General features: G+C 37.5%; 1 protein-coding gene and 1 pseudogene across 1 annotated transcript; both read right to left on the bottom strand.

Moving 5' to 3' along the window:
• Window positions 1-5,442: 5,442 nt before the first annotated feature.
• LOC127122756 (uncharacterized) lies at window positions 5,443-5,811 on the bottom strand. The gene has a single exon (XM_051053043.1). The coding sequence runs from the start codon at window positions 5,809-5,811 to the stop codon at window positions 5,443-5,445; it is 369 nt and encodes a 122-aa protein (XP_050909000.1).
• Window positions 5,812-6,102: 291 nt separating this feature from the next.
• Window positions 6,103-17,739, bottom strand: LOC127122755 (uncharacterized; annotated as a pseudogene).
• Between the last annotated feature and the right edge of the window lie 11 nt (window positions 17,740-17,750).

The following is a 17,750-nucleotide window of genomic DNA, read 5'->3' as shown; positions in this document are numbered from 1 at the left end:
ACTTTTGCTAAACTCCAACATCATTGGTCTTTAACTATCCTTAACTACCTATTTCTCCACAAGCCATCCATTTACCTAATTACCCTTAACTACCATAACTTCCAAACTAACACAAAACTTTCAAACAAGTACAAATCTCAACTTTCATTTTTTCCACTCAATCCTAGCCACTCTTAACATTTAATCTTATGGTCGAAATTGGTGATCCGCAACTAAGGATTAAATTAACTCCTAACCGTTGATAAACCAATTACTTGGATCATAATTCAAGGGTGATCATTCACCTACCAATTCTATATAAACATGTTATTTTTCACATTTTAGGGATTAACTAACCTAACTTGGAAAGTTCACAATTAATCATTATTTTTCTACCACTTTTTCTTCTCAATTTCTCTCAATATTTATCTTGTCCATCACCCTCACTAAAGTTCATCTTTATCACCATTTAGAACTTCACATTGAAGTTCTAAAATGGTGGAACTTAGCCACAATCCAATTTCAATAAATCATCAATCAACAATTTAAGCATTATCATCAACAAGCATCATCTAAAGTTTATCAAGATTTATCAACAATCATCATCCAAGATTCATCAATTCAAACTTATTCATCAATATTCCACATTCATGATTTATCTTCTACATTCATTCATCATCAAGAATAATTATCAAAGCTTGGAAATTAATTAGATTAATGGAGCTTATTCTTGAAAATATCCGGGTTTCTTTTCGACGCTTCGATTTTCAACACTAACCGGAGCAAATCTCCGCTCCGTTGGTAATCCTTTATCTCTTTCACACATTTGCCATGAATTATTGGACTTTTGCTTGTTGATCAATTTTAGCTAATGTTTTGAATGTTGCTTATTAAATAAACACTTATTTTTCATAAAACACATAAACTTAAAAATAGTGATTTTTTAATTCTTAACCGTTAATTACGTATGAATATATCATTAGAAGCGTTTTTTCGTTACAATTCTGAATATGTGATTATTTTTTCATGAATCATTATAACGAATGTGAATCGATCGATTCTTTACATACTTTGTTTTTCACCTTTTCGCACGATTCTTCAAAATTTGTGGCTCATTTGTAAAATTCAATCGCATATTTGGATTCCACGCGAAAATCGAGTCCGGTGATATATAATTTGCATATTAATTTTTTAATTTATAAATTTTTAGTAAATCAAAATTCAAGATTGTGTATAATTAAATAATGAATAATTATTGATTAAACTCAAAACTTCAAGAATCGTGACACATGTCTTACCTCTTTTTCCTTTTTTTCTCTTCATTTTTCTGGACAACGCCACGTGACGCAACATGACTGAAAGTGAAGAATTCCTATCCTTGTCTATGATATCCTTGGGCATGGGACACATGACCCAGTTGCTCAAGGTATTCGTCTTTGTTAATAGACTTTAGTGCAATTTGAACCATACAATTGACAAGTATTTTTCAAGCAAGCATCAATTATTCAAACACTTCAATAATTGATCACTTTTGCTATAGGCAACTTGTGGTTGTACACCTTCGTTCAGTTTAATCATTCGCGTTGAGAGGTGGTAAACCTTGGCAATTCAATTCCTTGCCTTGAGAGGTGGTAAACCTTGGCAGTTCAATTCTTTTCCTTGTAAGATGGTAAACCTTGGCACTTGTTCTTTCCCTTATGAGGTGGTAAACCTTGACACTTGTTCCTTGCCTTGAGAGGTGGTAAACCTTGGCACTTCTTCTTTTCCTTGTAAGGTGGTAAACCTTGGCACTTGTTCTTTGCCTAGTAAGGTGGTAAACCTTGGAACTTGTTCTTTTCCTTGTGAGGTGGTAAACCTTGGCACTTGTTCCTTGCCTTGAGAGGTGGTAAACCTTGGCAATTCAGTTCCTTGCCTTGAGAGGTGGTAAACCTTGGCAGTTCAATTCTTTGCATTGAGAGGTGGTAAACTTTGACAATTCAGTTCCTTGCCTTGAGAGGTGCTAAACCTTAGCCATCCAATTCCTTACCTTGTGAGGTGGTAAACCTTCGCAGTTCAGTTTCTTGACATCAACAGTTATAAACTTTGGTAGTGATACCATGCCTAGAAGGTTGTGAACCTTGGCACTTCTTTTTCATCCTTGAAGGATTGCGTACCCTGGGAAATCAATCTATCTTCCTTTGTTTCAGCCATAGTAGGATGAACTACGAAAGCTCTGTTTTTCTCATTGCACAATGAGAATACATAGGTAGGAGAATTAAGATTTTTCGGGAGCTACCTTATTTATTAACCCATCACTCTTTATTCATTCAATCAATACCATCTTTTTGAGATCAAATATCATTCTTCATTGGATTCCATGCACATCCTCTTGGGATGCCTAATGAAAAGTCCGCCATGTGAACCAAGAGCTGTTTCGCTTATTGCCAGACATTTAATTCATTTGTTTTGGGTTATTCCACTATAGTGATATTATGCCTCGAACCTGTCGCAACCTGCGAAAAAACAACCGAAGAAAAAAGAAATGACAGAAGAGTCGCCACTGTGCGTTATTTATCCCAAAGGAGGGAAAGGAAACGCTCGAAGAAATTCTGGAGAAAGGAAAGGAAAAGACAAGGTCTCGCAACCAAATCTTGGGTTCGGGAGTCGATTATGCGAAGGGAAGGTGTCGCACCTCGAAAAAAATGGGGATACGACTACAAAGCGAAACGCGATAGCACGCTCGCAATGATGGACTGAACAGAGTCGCCACCGAACTTTATTTATTCCTAAAAAGGAAAGGGTAAATATCGATAAAACCCAAGACAAAAGAAAGGATAAGATATGGTCATCGCAACCAATATCAGGGTTCGGGAGTCGATTATGCAAAGGGAAGGTATTAGCACCCCTCACATCCGTTGTACTCAACGGGAACCATTAGGTCAATTGTGTGCATTAGTGTTAGTTGAAATGTTAGGCTTTTCAATTTATTAGGTGGGAAAAGAGAAAATAGAAGAGAGAAAAAATGTTTTTGGATTTTTGACGAAAGGACTAAACCTAAGTTTTTTATTAGTGGGCCTGACAAGATTTACAAATCCTGCTCCTACGTATCTCAAAAGAGAAATCAAGGCTTACGTAGTTCTGGGTAGAAAAATGTTTGTTTGTTGGTCGATTTTAGCGAATGCTATATTGTATTAATCGACAAAAACATCGTTTTACCCAAAACAGATGAGGAGTGGACGCGTACCACACATCGAACGGATTCATAAATCTACATTCGGAAAAGCGTCACTTATCTCTACTCAACAATCGTGGCCGAAACATTGTTTTGTATCACTTAAGACAAGATACCTTTCGTTTATGAAAAAGGTTTTTGATTAATCGCACGGCGGCGAGAAAGAGTTTGATTGGTTGGATGTATTTTGAGTGATGCCGAGAACTTGGATGAGCGAGATATACATCTCGAATCCTAGCCTCAGGAGTGCATGGTATACACCATGTTCCATTTCCATCTTTATTGAAAGAGGTTAAGATAGGAATTAAGTATTTTGGAATTTGATTGAGAAAGGGTTTGAAGAAACCGCATTGACAATTTTAGACGATGGCGAGAGTTAAGATTGGCGAGGCATACGTCTCGAATCTTAACCTCAGGAGTGCATGGTATACACCATGTTCCATTTCCACCTTTATTGAGAAGATGTTAAATAAGAATTAGGTATTTTTGAGTTTTGTTGTGAAAATGACTTGACCTAGATCAAGTATTGATGGACGTTTGAGAAAGATTTAACTGAGTATTTGATAGAGCAAAGTGGATAAATTGGATGATGGCGAGAGCTAGGATTGGCGAGATATACATCTCGAATCCTAGTCTCAGGAGTGCATGGTATACACCATGTTCCATTTCCACCTTTATTGAAAAGGTCTTAACTATGAATTAATATTTTTTGAGTTTTTATTATGAGAAATGGCTTGACGTTGAATCAAGCGTTTGATGAGAGTTTGAAAGAAATGGAATAGAATAGGAGGGAGAAATGAATTGATTTGTTTATTGAGAAAATACTCGACGTTGGATCGAGTCATATTTTTTGTATTTTTTGAAATTGTTGATTTTATTCTTTTACTAGCAACTAACTAAACGACCAAACAATAAAGAAATAAAATAGTACAAGATTATTACACATCGGGGGAGTGGGGTACATTTTGTCAAATGGGGATTCAAAAATCATGAAATAAATAAATCGGACCCAAACAACAAATAATGCATGAGTGTAAGTGCAAGGGAGCCGGCTCATTGTAAGAAAGCCCAAGAGTAAGCTATGTGAGGTTGATGGCGATGCATAAAAAGCAATCGACTTACAAGGGTATGGAAAATGGGTTCAATATTGAATCGAGAAAAGAAATGATTTTTATAGTTTTAAAATGGTTTTGCATGCATGATGAACTTAATAAAAAAACATAGACATAAAAAATATTAAAAGAAACAAAATGCTAAAAGAAAATAAAACGTTAAAAGAAAATGAAATACTAAAGAATGCTACATATGAGTATTGAACCCACTCCACCTGAGACTATGGCACCCACCCCTCTCCACCAGACCACTTATGACTAGTTGTTACTTACAATGCTAATTTATGTATATAAACCAAGATAAATTAAAAATAGGATTAAAATAAAAAACTAATTAAAAAAAGAAATTTGTTGGTCTACTAGTAATTAAACCCAGCCGCATGGCTGTTGGATTTACAATGGGGAATAAGTTGGAAATATAAAACACCAATATTAACTAATATCCTAGGAAAATTGAACGTTTTTTCTTTAAGGTTTATTCTATTTGAAATAAATTAAAAGAAAAGAAAGAAAGAGGAAAAAAAATAGTAACAGACTCTCACAAAAAAACAAACAATCGCTCTCTCGAACGTCGCTCAACGTCTCTCACAATCTCTCTTCTCATTCATCCTCTCGGGTTCGCTCTCAATCGCTCCTAAGAAATGCACAGGTTTGGTTTTTTTCATGGAGACTCAAGTAAAGCTCACCTCTGACGACAACGACGGCTCAGGGAAGGATCGAATCTTCTCCCTTCCTCTCTCCAAATACCAGCTTCCTTTTGATTTGGGGATTAGGGTCCTTGGTGCTTGAAGTTTCTCGCCGCTCAATTTTTTCTCCTCAATACTGTTTTTTTTTTATTTGGGATTTAGGGTTTGTGGTATCTTGTTCGCCGTTTTTTTTTCTCTTTTCTCTACTGATTCGCTCCCCTATTTATCTTTGCAGCTTAGGGTTTTCAAGATGGCATATGAAGTTCAAAAGGGGAAATTTCCAGAAAATCTTTTTTTGTGCTCAGCATCGAGTTCGTCTTGTTTTATGCTACAATCCGGAAATGGTAATTTTACCTGTGCCCTTTTCGCCCTAATTTTGTCTCAATGCCCATTTGGGAAATCTTTGAAATTTTAATGCTTTGTCTAATTCAATTGTGTTACTGCAGTGAATTTCTTAGACCTGATCAGTGTTCCCCCATTCTAGTTTCTCTGCTACCAATCCATGAGAGGTAGGACTAACATCTTCAGGACATAAATGCAACTCTATATTCTTATTTATGATCTTAAGCACCTCTTCATTATAGTCTGTTGACACAACTCTATTGCAGAATTTGCGACAAAGTATTCCAGTAATACCAATGCCAGAACCTGATTCAATGACAGTGGAGGCAGAATGCAGACAGAAGAGTCGAATATGTTGAGAGCCAAATGTGAATCCCGTCAGCTGGTAATTGTCATTCATGAAGAACGATGCACCTAAGCAAACGATTTCATCATCATCGGTAGAATCTCGTTGTGTTTGATGTTGCAGGTTTATGAACATGGATTTGATATGTTTGAACTCTGACTTGTTGAATGTGCATGATGATTGCAGCCTTATTGTAGCAGGTTATGGTTGGTGATTCTGATGTTTCGTCCAATGCTTCCACCCAATTTTCCGGAAGATTCAAAGACGGTGTTGATTGCTCAGTTAAGGATGCTTCGCAAGGTTTTGCCCATTGACTCTTCCCGTTTCTTGCTCATTTAAGCCAACTTGGAAGGTGGATTTCGCAATATAAGGAATAGCGCTTAGGAGCTTCCCTACAAGGATTCTTATTATCAAATGGAGGAGACCCTATCCAGATTGGAGCCTCCATTGCAACGTATCCGTTTCAGAATGCACCGGCTTCTCAGACGAGTTGTTTACTCCATGTAATGAATTACCAGCAATATATGGAACTGGATCCACTTGCAGTGAACCTTCGTCATCTACCAATACTATGTCTTTACAGAACATGTTCTCTGAACCAGCATAATTTCTTCATGTTTCCTTTTCATAGTACTTTGGAGTAAACTCGAGACAGGTATTGTTTCAGCATCATTACCATTATTATTTCCATCACCACTGCCTGCTTCTTCCTTCCTATCTTGATCTTGAAACTCAGATAGATCAATCTCACTGGACTCTACTCTTATTATAGATGTTTGCAGCAGTTTTACTGCTAAACGAAGGTTGTACCTGATTATCCAAATGACAACGTGCAATGGCCTCCGGCAGCCTGATTAAAGCCTCCAACTGCCTAACTGTCATACGATATGCAACCCTACTGCCAGGATTTGTATCAGCCCTACGATGAGCAACATAAGAGTCTACCAGTGGTTTTCTTGCATCTGACGTTAGCTTTGATTTAAGAGTCTTTGCATAGGCTATATAACGCTTCAGTTCTGCTGTTTTTCACTTGGGATTTTCTTTGATTGTGATTTTTCAAAAATGCTTAAATCAGACTTAGTTTGAATAATTTGTTGTACAGGCTTTACCACATTTGCATTAGAAATTTTGACTCAAAATTGCCACGGCAAGCTGAGCCATCTCCAAAAGCATGCCGGTAACCTCCCTGCGGTACCGACAAGCGGATGAATTGGTCGAGGTAAGTGCATTATGTCCTCTTTTAGAATGGTATCTCCTGTTGTAGCCATAACTTGGACTTTCAAATTATCCTGATCATTTTTCTAATGCAGGAACGGCTTCGGTTACATATGGCTCGCACAAACCGAGCCAACTCTGGCATAAACTGTGATAATGATGATTGTAGCCACAGTTATACAGAAGTCTAAAGCATTGAAAATTATCTGCTGGGCAGATAGAGATTGTCTTTCATTTGTAGCATCAGCCAATGTCCGAAACAAAATTCCCGTGTAGATTGCAACGAATATCTCCGGCATTATTCCAACCAAGGATCCAATTATGTAAGGCCCGTACTTGACATTTGTTACCACTGCACAATAGTTATAGATCATGTAAGGGAATGGAGAAACCCTGATTAAGGCAAATGCTCGAAACTGATGAAACCAGTTTCCACCGCCAGCATACTTTTGAATAGAAGCCTTCTTTGGATACTTCTCTAACCATCCTTCAATTTTATGATGGAAGATTGAGAAATGAGAAAAGGGAGTGAAACACCGATATCTACTGCAGGTATTATTAGCAAAAACCCAAATCCATAACCATATTTCATTCCAGCGACCCACATAGAGGGTGTAGATGGCAAAAGTATAGTTGGAAAAAGTGCAACTGAAGCAAACACCAAAATAGTAAGCGCCGGAGGACTGAAAGTCTCTGTTTCCCAATTTATTATTGGAATAACCTCCTTGCCTATGAAATAGGGTCCAACCCACTTGAGTACAGCAACAGCCAAAAACCCTAAGAATAAAAACAACAACATCACTTTGATCCAGTACCACACAACAGATCTCCTCGCCAGCGGAGAACACTCCTCGGCCACATCTAACGAAGAACCCTCATCTGAGCAAGGCAATCAATTTGATATAATCCCCTTTGTTATCATCAGCTTCGATTGTGATAGTGAGGTCCGACACTACCTCCTTTTTCTGAATGTCATCAATTGGCTAATGATGATGGGACTGACGGTGGAGCAGAAAAATGAAATTAATGGTACTTGGAACTTGGCTCCAAGGTCAGCAACAAGAGCTGCTTCTTGCCATGCCGATAATCACTTCAACTTTTCTTTAGTGATTAATTCTTCAACAACTGAAGCTACTTGCAAAGGGTTTCGACCAGAATCACGGAAGAAAATTACCAAGTTTTGATTGTTGTAATAGTTATTGAAACTTTGTAAATCCATATTTGTAAATGAGTATGATTACGAATTGTAATTGGGGAAATTAACAAGGATGCAGGTTGTTGTTATGGAATTCTTTGGAATTGGAATTTGTTTTTTTTTTGTTGAATAATTGTTTTGGATTAATGAACTTTGGGTTAATTGGTTAATTGTTATGATTGAATGGATTTGGATGTGAAATGGTTTAAATTGGTTCCAAATGGATAATGAAAATGGATATGGATTTTGGATATGGATTTAAAAATAGAGTTAAAAAAAATGGATATGGATTTTTAGGAATAATCCAAGACTAATCTAAATATCAATTTAAATAATAATAATCAAATCAGCAAAAACCAAATTAAAATCAAATTAATCTATAATTCATTAAAATTACTTTGATATCAACTCTAACATTCATTTGGAAATTAAAATCAATTAGAGTTTGATTCATTAGTAAAATAAACAATTAAGATTAAATTGAAATTTGGAATTAAACTTAATTCGAAATTAAAATCAAATTGAAATTAAAAAAGTCAAATAATTAAAATCCATTTTATGATCAAAAACACCATGATCAAGAAGCTAGATAATGACCGATGTCTATCAATAAAAAAATGGATTTGGCGATGAATGTATGCAAATGAACTTTAGGCCAAACGCCTAAGTGAAAAAGAAAAAATGAAAAAAAAATTCAGGACCAAAATCGGGGTATGACAGTTGCCCCTATTTAAGCGTCTTCAACAAGAGAATATGAAGCAGAACGTTCTTCGTATGATCATAGTGGGAGATGGTTAAATACTAAGAAGACCCGGATTTTGATCCTGAATCCCTATGACATGGTGTGATATGATATGATATGCATGACATGATATGCGTGGATGCATGATTCTTTTTTTTTTGTTGTGATTTTTTATATCTGATAGGGGTATGATGGACCCTTGACAGGAGATGCTACTAGACAGACCAATATGTGGGGAATACTGATGATCCACAGGGAGACAGACAAATGGTAAGTAACAACTTGCTGGGGAAACAGTCCTGCCGGAGAATCAGACACACACTAGAGAGTATTCAAAGTGAGATTTGATAAACGACACTTAGAATACAAGGGATTTCGGTAGTAAGTTCACACATGGCTTACTAAACCCGAATAAGAAAAAATGTCACAGCAAGTTCAGATATGACATGGCAATACTGGAATAAAACACGACAAAATAGGTTCATATATGACCTGACAATGTTGGGGGATATCAAGAAATTCTGACAGCAGGTTCAGATATGACCTAACAAACTCAGAGAAGAAAACAAGAAGGGCGTATCAAAAGGTTCATATATGACCTGATAATACTGGAATAAAAAGTTCAAAAACAGGTTCAGATATGACCTGACAACACTAAAACAAATCAAACAGAAAGACTCTTCAGAGCAGGTTCAAGTATGACCTGACACCGGAATAAGGGTTCAACGACAGGTTCATACATGACCTGAATAGGATTGAACAAACAGGTTCAGATATGACCTGGTAATGAAATAAAGCTCAACAACAGGTTCAGATATGACCTGAATAGTATTGAACAAAAGTTTGGAAAAACTCTTCAGAGCAGGTTCAAGTATGACCTGACAATACTGGAATAAAAGCTCAACAACAGGTTCAAACATGACCTGAGTAGTATTGAACAAAAGTTGGAAAAACTCTTCAGAGCAGGTTCAAGTATGACCTGACACCGGAATAAAAGCTCAACAACAGGTTCAAACATGACCTGAGTAGTATTGAACAAAAGTTGGAAAAACTCTTCAGAACAGATTCAAGTATGACCTGACACCGGAATAAAGCTCAACGATAGGTTCATATATGACCTGAATAGTATTGAACAAATAGAGAAAAAAACTTCAGAACAGGTTCAAGTATGACCTGACACTGGAATAAAGCTCAACAACAGGTTCATATATGACCTGAATAGTATTGAACAAAAAATTGGAAAAACTCTTCAGAGCAGGTTCAAGTATGACCTGACCCCGGAATAAAAGCTCAACAACAGGTTCATACATGACCTGAATAGTATTGAACAAAATTTGGAAAAACTCTTCAGAACAGGTTCAAGTATGACCTGACCCCGGAATAAAAGCTCAACAACAGGTTCATATATGACCTGAATAATATTGAACAAAACTTGGAAAAACTCTTCAGAGCAGGTTCAAGTATGACCTGACCCCGGAATAAAAGCTCAACAACAGGTTCATACATGACCTAAATAGTATTGAACAAAAATTGGATTTGAAAATGACTGCAAAAACCGGATGTGGGTTTAAGCGCACCAAATACAAACTGGAATCAAAGGTCAAAGGATCTAGGATCGACAACAAGACCCGGGTCAATGCAAAATGAGCACGAAGTACATTTCGGCTATGCATGATTTGAATTTCCGTTTATGCATGGTATATGAATGATCATGATTGAGAATGCTGACACTGGGCAGACTGGGAGTTCGTAAAGGCTTTTTATGGAAGCTCATGATTCCTCAACACAGAGAACTCAACCAAATATTTTATGATAGATGTTGTCAAAGGAGGATTCTATCTAGTTTGATAGCCACAGCTTAGCCAATGGAATCCTTTTGGAGGATTAATGAATCGTGCTAGCATAATTTTCGGGCACTCGTCTTAAACTCGATAGTTGTTGACGTATGGCAGAATTTGTTTGAGCAGTTTGAAAGCACGAAGAAAGAGGTTTTTCCCCTCTGTGGCTCATCTTGTCCCAGTTTGTTAGGTCTTTGGAAATGTTCACCTTGAAAATGGGTTTGGAAACAACTTTCCATGAGACTACCTCGAGAGGGCTTGCCCCAAGTGCTTGAAACTTGCAATGGTCCGCACTTGACTAACCAAATGTTGGAATGGCAGACTCTTGGTTGACTGTCCTTTGGATAGTTGGACTCATTGAGCTCTGAGGTGGCTTGCCCCGGTCTAAGTCTTGAAGCAAATTACTCTTGGCTAACTGAACCTTGGAGTGATTGGACTTACTGAGCTCTGAGGTGGCTTTGCCCCTGTCTGATTCTTAAAGCAGATTACTCTTGGCTAGATGACCCTTAGGGTGACTAGCTCGAATTAACTGATGCTCAAAGTGATTTTACCTTGACTAGACTTCTTTCACTCCATCAAGTTCCTCAACTGTGTATTGAATTTCTTTGACGCTAAGTGTTGAATCGCAAATAAGATTGTTCATTCAAAAATGGTAATTTTAATTCAATACTTATGCCAAAATTTGAAATCAAAGTTTATTGATATGAATGGGTGAAATACAATGAAAGAGTTGTTGATAAGAACACAATGGTGATCAAGTCATTCACAGTATGCAAATTGGTGCTGTCAAATGATTAACAAAAATTGTTTGGAGTCAAGTTAACACAACCTTGTTATAGTATGCTCTCAAAATAAACCATGCCTCAATTAGGTCTTTTAAGGGTTGTAACGTGGTCTGGTTCGTGGTTTCTTGAAACAAAAGGATATAAGGCTCGAAATTTATTTTTACCCACCCCTTCTTCTTTATGATCTCCAATTCCTATGTTCAGTTAATTCAATACACGCATTCGACTTCCAAGAGGGTTCGAAGGTGTGATGAGGATTCAAGACGAATTTTCTTGAAATGGCAGTCACCTTATTTTGTTTTTGTTGAGGATTTAATGACCTCTTTCGATTTACTTATTTTATCCCTAATTTTTCCTGGACCACTTCTTCGAAGCTTTCGGTCCATCGGGATGCCCTGATTTTTGCCTAAGTCATTTTGTGGTATTTGACTTAGCGGGCCTTTTTTATTCTTTAAAGGTATTGACTGCCACATTATTGGTGGATAAGGATCAACCAACACTAATTTTAGCTTTTCTTAACTTCTTCGACACTTCAACATGTGCGCGAAGGATAACATGTGGTTGAACCTAATTGGGGGTGTTCATATGGACGATTTTTTGAAAGATCGAATGCATGATCAAACTATTTGAACACAACTACCCTGCCCCAGGTTAAGATTAAGGGTTTTAGATCCGAAATAAACACCAACTTCTAGGCTCAAAGTGGTTGTCTAGGGATTAACTCCTTATCACTCCAGTGTTTGGGGATTTGAAACAATGCCTTACATCATCGACAAGGTTTTACTCAAAAGCATACCACAACAATTTCAGGTGTTTCGTTTTCATCATCCTCCCTCCAATCTTTGTTAACACAACGGTTTGATAAACAAAAGTGAATGAAAGGAGTATTTTTTTATTTTTTTATTTTTTTTTATTTTTTTATTTTTAACATAAATGAAAAACGAGTGAATATGAATGGATTGATTCAAAAGATGCATAAACATTTCATTAATCTTACCAATTCAAATAAAACAACAATGTTTAAAAGCAAATAACAACCAACATGCAAAGAAACTACAAAAGAAGTGTTGAAACAACCAAATGATTGCCAACTTTAGGGAATTGACTTCTTCAAACTTGAAGGTTGGGATCAACAAGCTTTTTGACATTGGCATGATGATCTTCGAATTCTTTTCCTTCAATCTCATCGTTGAACGCAACCCTCTTGGATCCACTACTCAGTTCTCCTTTTCTTTCATTGGTATGGGTCGTGACATTGAAAATCCAAGGCGGTATCTCAATGCTCTTACCAGGAAACAATGATAGCTCATTAGCCACATCCCTGACATCTTCCTTGTGGAACAAAACCTTGAGGGTTTTCAAGGGTCCTTTCCCTTTCTCATTACCTGGCCCAGAAATCAAGGTATATGTACTGGAGCCTTCCTCCTTGAGTGTTGGCGACCTTATGTCAATCAATCCTTGCAGCTTGAGCGTAAAACTCTTGCATTCCTCGATGGAGTGCCCCATTGTTCCAGTATGGTATCCGCACTTGATCTTCGGGTGATCTTCTTCAAAAACTAAGCTCTTTTTGTTAATCAGTCCTCGTACCAAGGCTTTTAGCGCTAAGCAAGAATCTAGGTCATGCCCCAATGCTCCTTTATGGAATTCACATGTTGCATTTGGATTGTACCATGACAGGTATGGTGACACAGGTGTGAGAGCTCGAGGCGTCACCAAAGCATTTTGGATCAGTTGCGGGTAGAGCTTGCTATATGGCACCGGAATCGAGTCATTGTGATCCTTGTTCCCCTTGTTCTGATTCTGATTTTTATTCTGAACCTGGCTTTGGTGACTTTGAGGAGCAATAGCCAGAGGATGTTGATGATGACGTCTTGAGGGAGGTCCATATACTGGTAAATAAGGAGTTGCCACATAGAACTTCCCTTGACTTGGGGTAACACCAGATGGATGTGGCGTAGTAGCTCTCTTTGTTGCAGCAGTGTATATTGGGTGACCCTCTTTTCTCAACAAGACTTGCAGGGTTTCCAAGACCCATCTCATTTGGCTCTTCAAAAGATTAAGTTCCTCCTTCAGTGCTTCTTGGCTATTTCTTAGCTCGTCCATCATCTCCTGAGACATGGTTCTTAAACGCGTGTTGAGAATCACTTTGCTTCACGGACAAAAGATGGATGAGTTTTTTTGTACTTTGTCTAGAGAATGACATGCATTATGATGCGATGCAAATGCAATGGAATGTGAATGAATGCAATGCAAGCCATGCACATTTGTTTTTTTATACACGGGTTCAAAAGTCGGAGGTACTGGTGAATCTGATTGTTTTTCCAAAATGGGGTTCTCACCGGGTATGGTCTAGGGTTTTGTTACAAAGGATCCCCAAAGTCATTGATTCACAAGAATGTTTGACGCTTACGGGAAATACTTTCCGGTCGTCAACTCCATCAAGGGAATCTATTCTGGGTGAGGTTCTCGTACCGACCCTTACGAAGTATTCACCTCGGGAATCCGTACTACGCAACCATCGACTGGGTTCTAGACAGGGTACTCAGAGTCATGGATTCAAAAGACTGTTTGACGCCGACGGAAAATACTTTCCGGTCATCAACTCCCTCTAGGGAATCTATTCTGAGCGAGGTTCTCGTATCGATTCTTACGAAGTATTCACCTCGGGAATTCATACTACGCAACCATCATTTCTAGTTGGCCAAAGGTTCAATGTTCTAAAAGGTCCTTAGAGTCATGGACCCTTTTGAAACATTGAAGCTTACGAGGTATACACCTCGGGCGACAATATTTGCAAAAGGATCTACTCTAAGTGAGGTTCTCGTACTGACTCTTACGAAGTATTCACCTCGGGAGTCCGTACTACTCAACCATCATCGTATCTTATGTTATTTTTCAATCTAGACTCGGGTGTAGAGTCTTTCCCACATGGTTTGCAATCAAATACCCAAGTACCAACAATCACAATAGAACCACTATCCAACAGATATAACAATATAATAATAAAGATAATAAAATAATAAAGAAAAGCCACACAATTAAACAAACAAAGGCACACAAACGTCCTAACTAGGCTTGACTCGCTTAGGGATTTGTGATTCCCCAGTGGAGTCGCCATCTGTCGCACCTCGAAAAAAATGGGGATACGACTACAAAGCGAAACGCGATCGCACGCTCGCAATGATGGATTGAACAGAGTCGCCACCGAACTTTATTTATTCCTAAAAAGGAAAGGGTAAATATCAATAAAACCCAAGACAAAAGAAAGGATAAGATATGGTCATCGCAACCAATATCAGGGTTCGGGAGTCGATTACGCAAGGGGAAGGTATTAGCACCCCTCACGTCCGTTGTACTCAACGGGAACCATTAGGTCAATTGTGTGCATTAGTGTTAGTTGAAATGTTAGGCTTTTCAATTTATTAGGTGGGAAAAGAGAAAATAGAAGAGAGAAAAAATGTTTTTGGATTTTTGACGAAAGGACTAAACCTAAGTTTTTTATTAGTGGGCCTGACAAGATTTACAAATCCTGCTCCTACGTATCTCAAAAGAGAAATCAAGGCTTACGTAGTTCTGGGTAGAAAAATGTTTGTTTGTTGGTCGATTTTAGCGAAAGCTATATTGTATTAATCGACAAAAACATCGTTTTACCCAAAACAGATGAGGAGTGGACGCGTACCACACATCGAACGGATTCATAAATCTACATTCGGAAAAGCGTCACTTATCTCTACTCAACAATCGTGGCCGAATCATTGTTTTGTATCACTTAAGACAAGATACCTTTCGTTTATGAAAAAGGTTTTTGATTAATCGCACGGCGGCGAGAAAGAGTTTGATTGGTTGGATGTATTTTGAGTGATGGCGAGAACTTGGATGAGCGAGATATACATCTCGAATCCTAGCCTCAGGAGTGCATGGTATACACCATGTTCCATTTCCATCTTTATTGAAAGAGGTTAAGATAGGAATTAAGTATTTTGGAATTTGATTGAGAAAGGGTTTGAAGAAACCGCATTGACAATTTTAGACGATGGCGAGAGTTAAGATTGGCGAGGCATACGTCTCGAATCTTAACCTCAGGAGTGCATGGTATACACCATGTTCCATTTCCACCTTTATTGAGAAGATGTTAAATAAGAATTAGGTATTTTTGAGTTTTGTTGTGAAAATGACTTGACCTAGATCAAGTATTGATGGACGTTTGAGAAAGATTTAACTGAGTATTTGATAGAGCAAAGTGGATAAATTGGATGATGGCGAGAGCTAGGATTGGCGAGATATACATCTCGAATCCTAGTCTCAGGAGTGCATGGTATACACCATGTTCCATTTCCACCTTTATTGAAAAGGTCTTAACTATGAATTAATATTTTTTGAGTTTTTATTATGAGAAACGGCTTGACGTTGAATCAAGCGTTTGATGAGAGTTTGAAAGAAATGGAATAGAATAGGAGGGAGAAATGAATTGATTTGTTTATTGAGAAAATACTCGACGTTGGATCGAGTCATATTTTTTGTATTTTTTGAAATTGTTGATTTTATTCTTTTACTAGCAACTAACTAAACGACCAAACAATAAAGAAATAAAATAGTACAAGATTATTACACATCGGGGGAGTGGGGTACATTTTGTCAAATGGGGATTCAAAAATCATGAAATAAATAAATCGGACCCAAACAACAAATAATGCATGAGTGTAAGTGCAAGGGAGCTGGCTCATTGTAAGAAAGCCCAAGAGTAAGCTATGTGAGGTTGATGGCGATGCATAAAAAGCAATCGACTTACAAGGGTATGGAAAATGGGTTCAATATTGAATCGAGAAAAGAAATGATTTTTATAGTTTTAAAATGGTTTTGCATGCATGATGAACTTAATAAAAAAACATAGACATAAAAAATATTAAAAGAAACAAAATGCTAAAAGAAAATAAAACGTTAAAAGAAAATGAAATACTAAAGAATGCTACATATGAGTATTGAACCCACTCCACCTGAGACTATGGCACCCACCCCTCTCCACCAGACCACTTATGACTAGTTGTTACTTACAATGCTAATTTATGTATATAAACCAAGATAAATTAAAAATAGGATTAAAATAAAAAACTAAATAAAAAAAGAAATCTGTTGGTCTACTAGTAATTAAACCCAGCCGCATGGCTGTTGGGTTTACAATGGGGAATAAGTTGGAAATATAAAACACCAATATTAACTAATATCCTAGGAAAATTGAACGTTTTTTCTTTAAGGTTTATTCTATTTGAAATAAATTAAAAGAAAAGAAAGAAAGAGGAAAAAAAATAGTAACAGACTCTCACAAAAAAACAAACAATCGCTCTCTCGAACGTCGCTCAACGTCTCTCACAATCTCTCTTCTCATTCATCCTCTCGGGTTCGCTCTCAATCGCTCCTAAGAAATGCACAGGTTTGGTTTTTTTCATGGAGACTCAAGTAAAGCTCACCTCTGACGACAACGACGGCTCAGAGAAGGATTGAATCTTCTCCCTTCCTCTCTCCAAATACCAGCTTCCTTTTGATTTGGGGATTAGGGTTCTTGGTGCTTGAAGTTTCTCGCCGCTCAATTTTTTCTCCTCAATATTGTTTTTTTTTTATTTGGGATTTAGGGTTTGTGGTATCTTGTTCGCCGTTTTTTTTTCTCTTTTCTCTACTGATTCGCTCCCCTATTTATCTTTGCAGCTTAGGGTTTTCAGGATGGCATATGAAGTTCAAAAGGGGAAATTTCCAGAAAATCTTTTTTTGTGCTCAGCATCGAGTTCGTCTTGTTTTATGCTACAATCCGGAAATGGTAATTTTACCTGTGCCCTTTTCGCCCTAATTTTGTCTCAATGCCCATTTGGGAAATCTTTGAAATTTTAATGCTTTGTCTAATTCAATTGTGTTACTGCAGTGAATTTCTTGGACCTGATCAGTGTTCCCCCATTCTAGTTTCTCTGCTACCAATCCATGAGAGGTAGGACTAACATCTTCAGGACATAAATGCAGCTCTATATTCTTATTTATGATCTTAAGCACCTCTTCATTATAGTCTGTTGACACAACTCTATTGCAGAATTTGCGACAAAGTATTCCAGTAATACCAATGCCAGAACCTGATTCAATGACAGTGGAGGCAGAATGCAGACAGAAGAGTCGAATATGTTGAGAGCCAAATGTGAATCCCGTCAGCTGGTAATTGTCATTCATGAAGAACGATGCACCTAAGCAAACGATTTCATCATCATCGGTAGAATCTCGTTGTGTTTGATGTTGCAGGTTTATGAACATGGATTTGATAT

This window comes from Lathyrus oleraceus, chromosome 2 (genome assembly GCF_024323335.1).
Source record: "Lathyrus oleraceus cultivar Zhongwan6 chromosome 2, CAAS_Psat_ZW6_1.0, whole genome shotgun sequence".
NCBI lineage: Eukaryota > Viridiplantae > Streptophyta > Magnoliopsida > Fabales > Fabaceae > Lathyrus > Lathyrus oleraceus.
The sequence above is the reverse complement of the archived record's forward strand: the minus strand, read 5'-3'. Positions and strand labels throughout refer to the sequence as shown.

Coding starts and splice junctions, on each gene's coding strand:
- LOC127122756 (XM_051053043.1), bottom strand. CDS start 5,811: ATGTTCATAAACCTGCAACATCAAACACAACGAGATTCTACCGATGAT.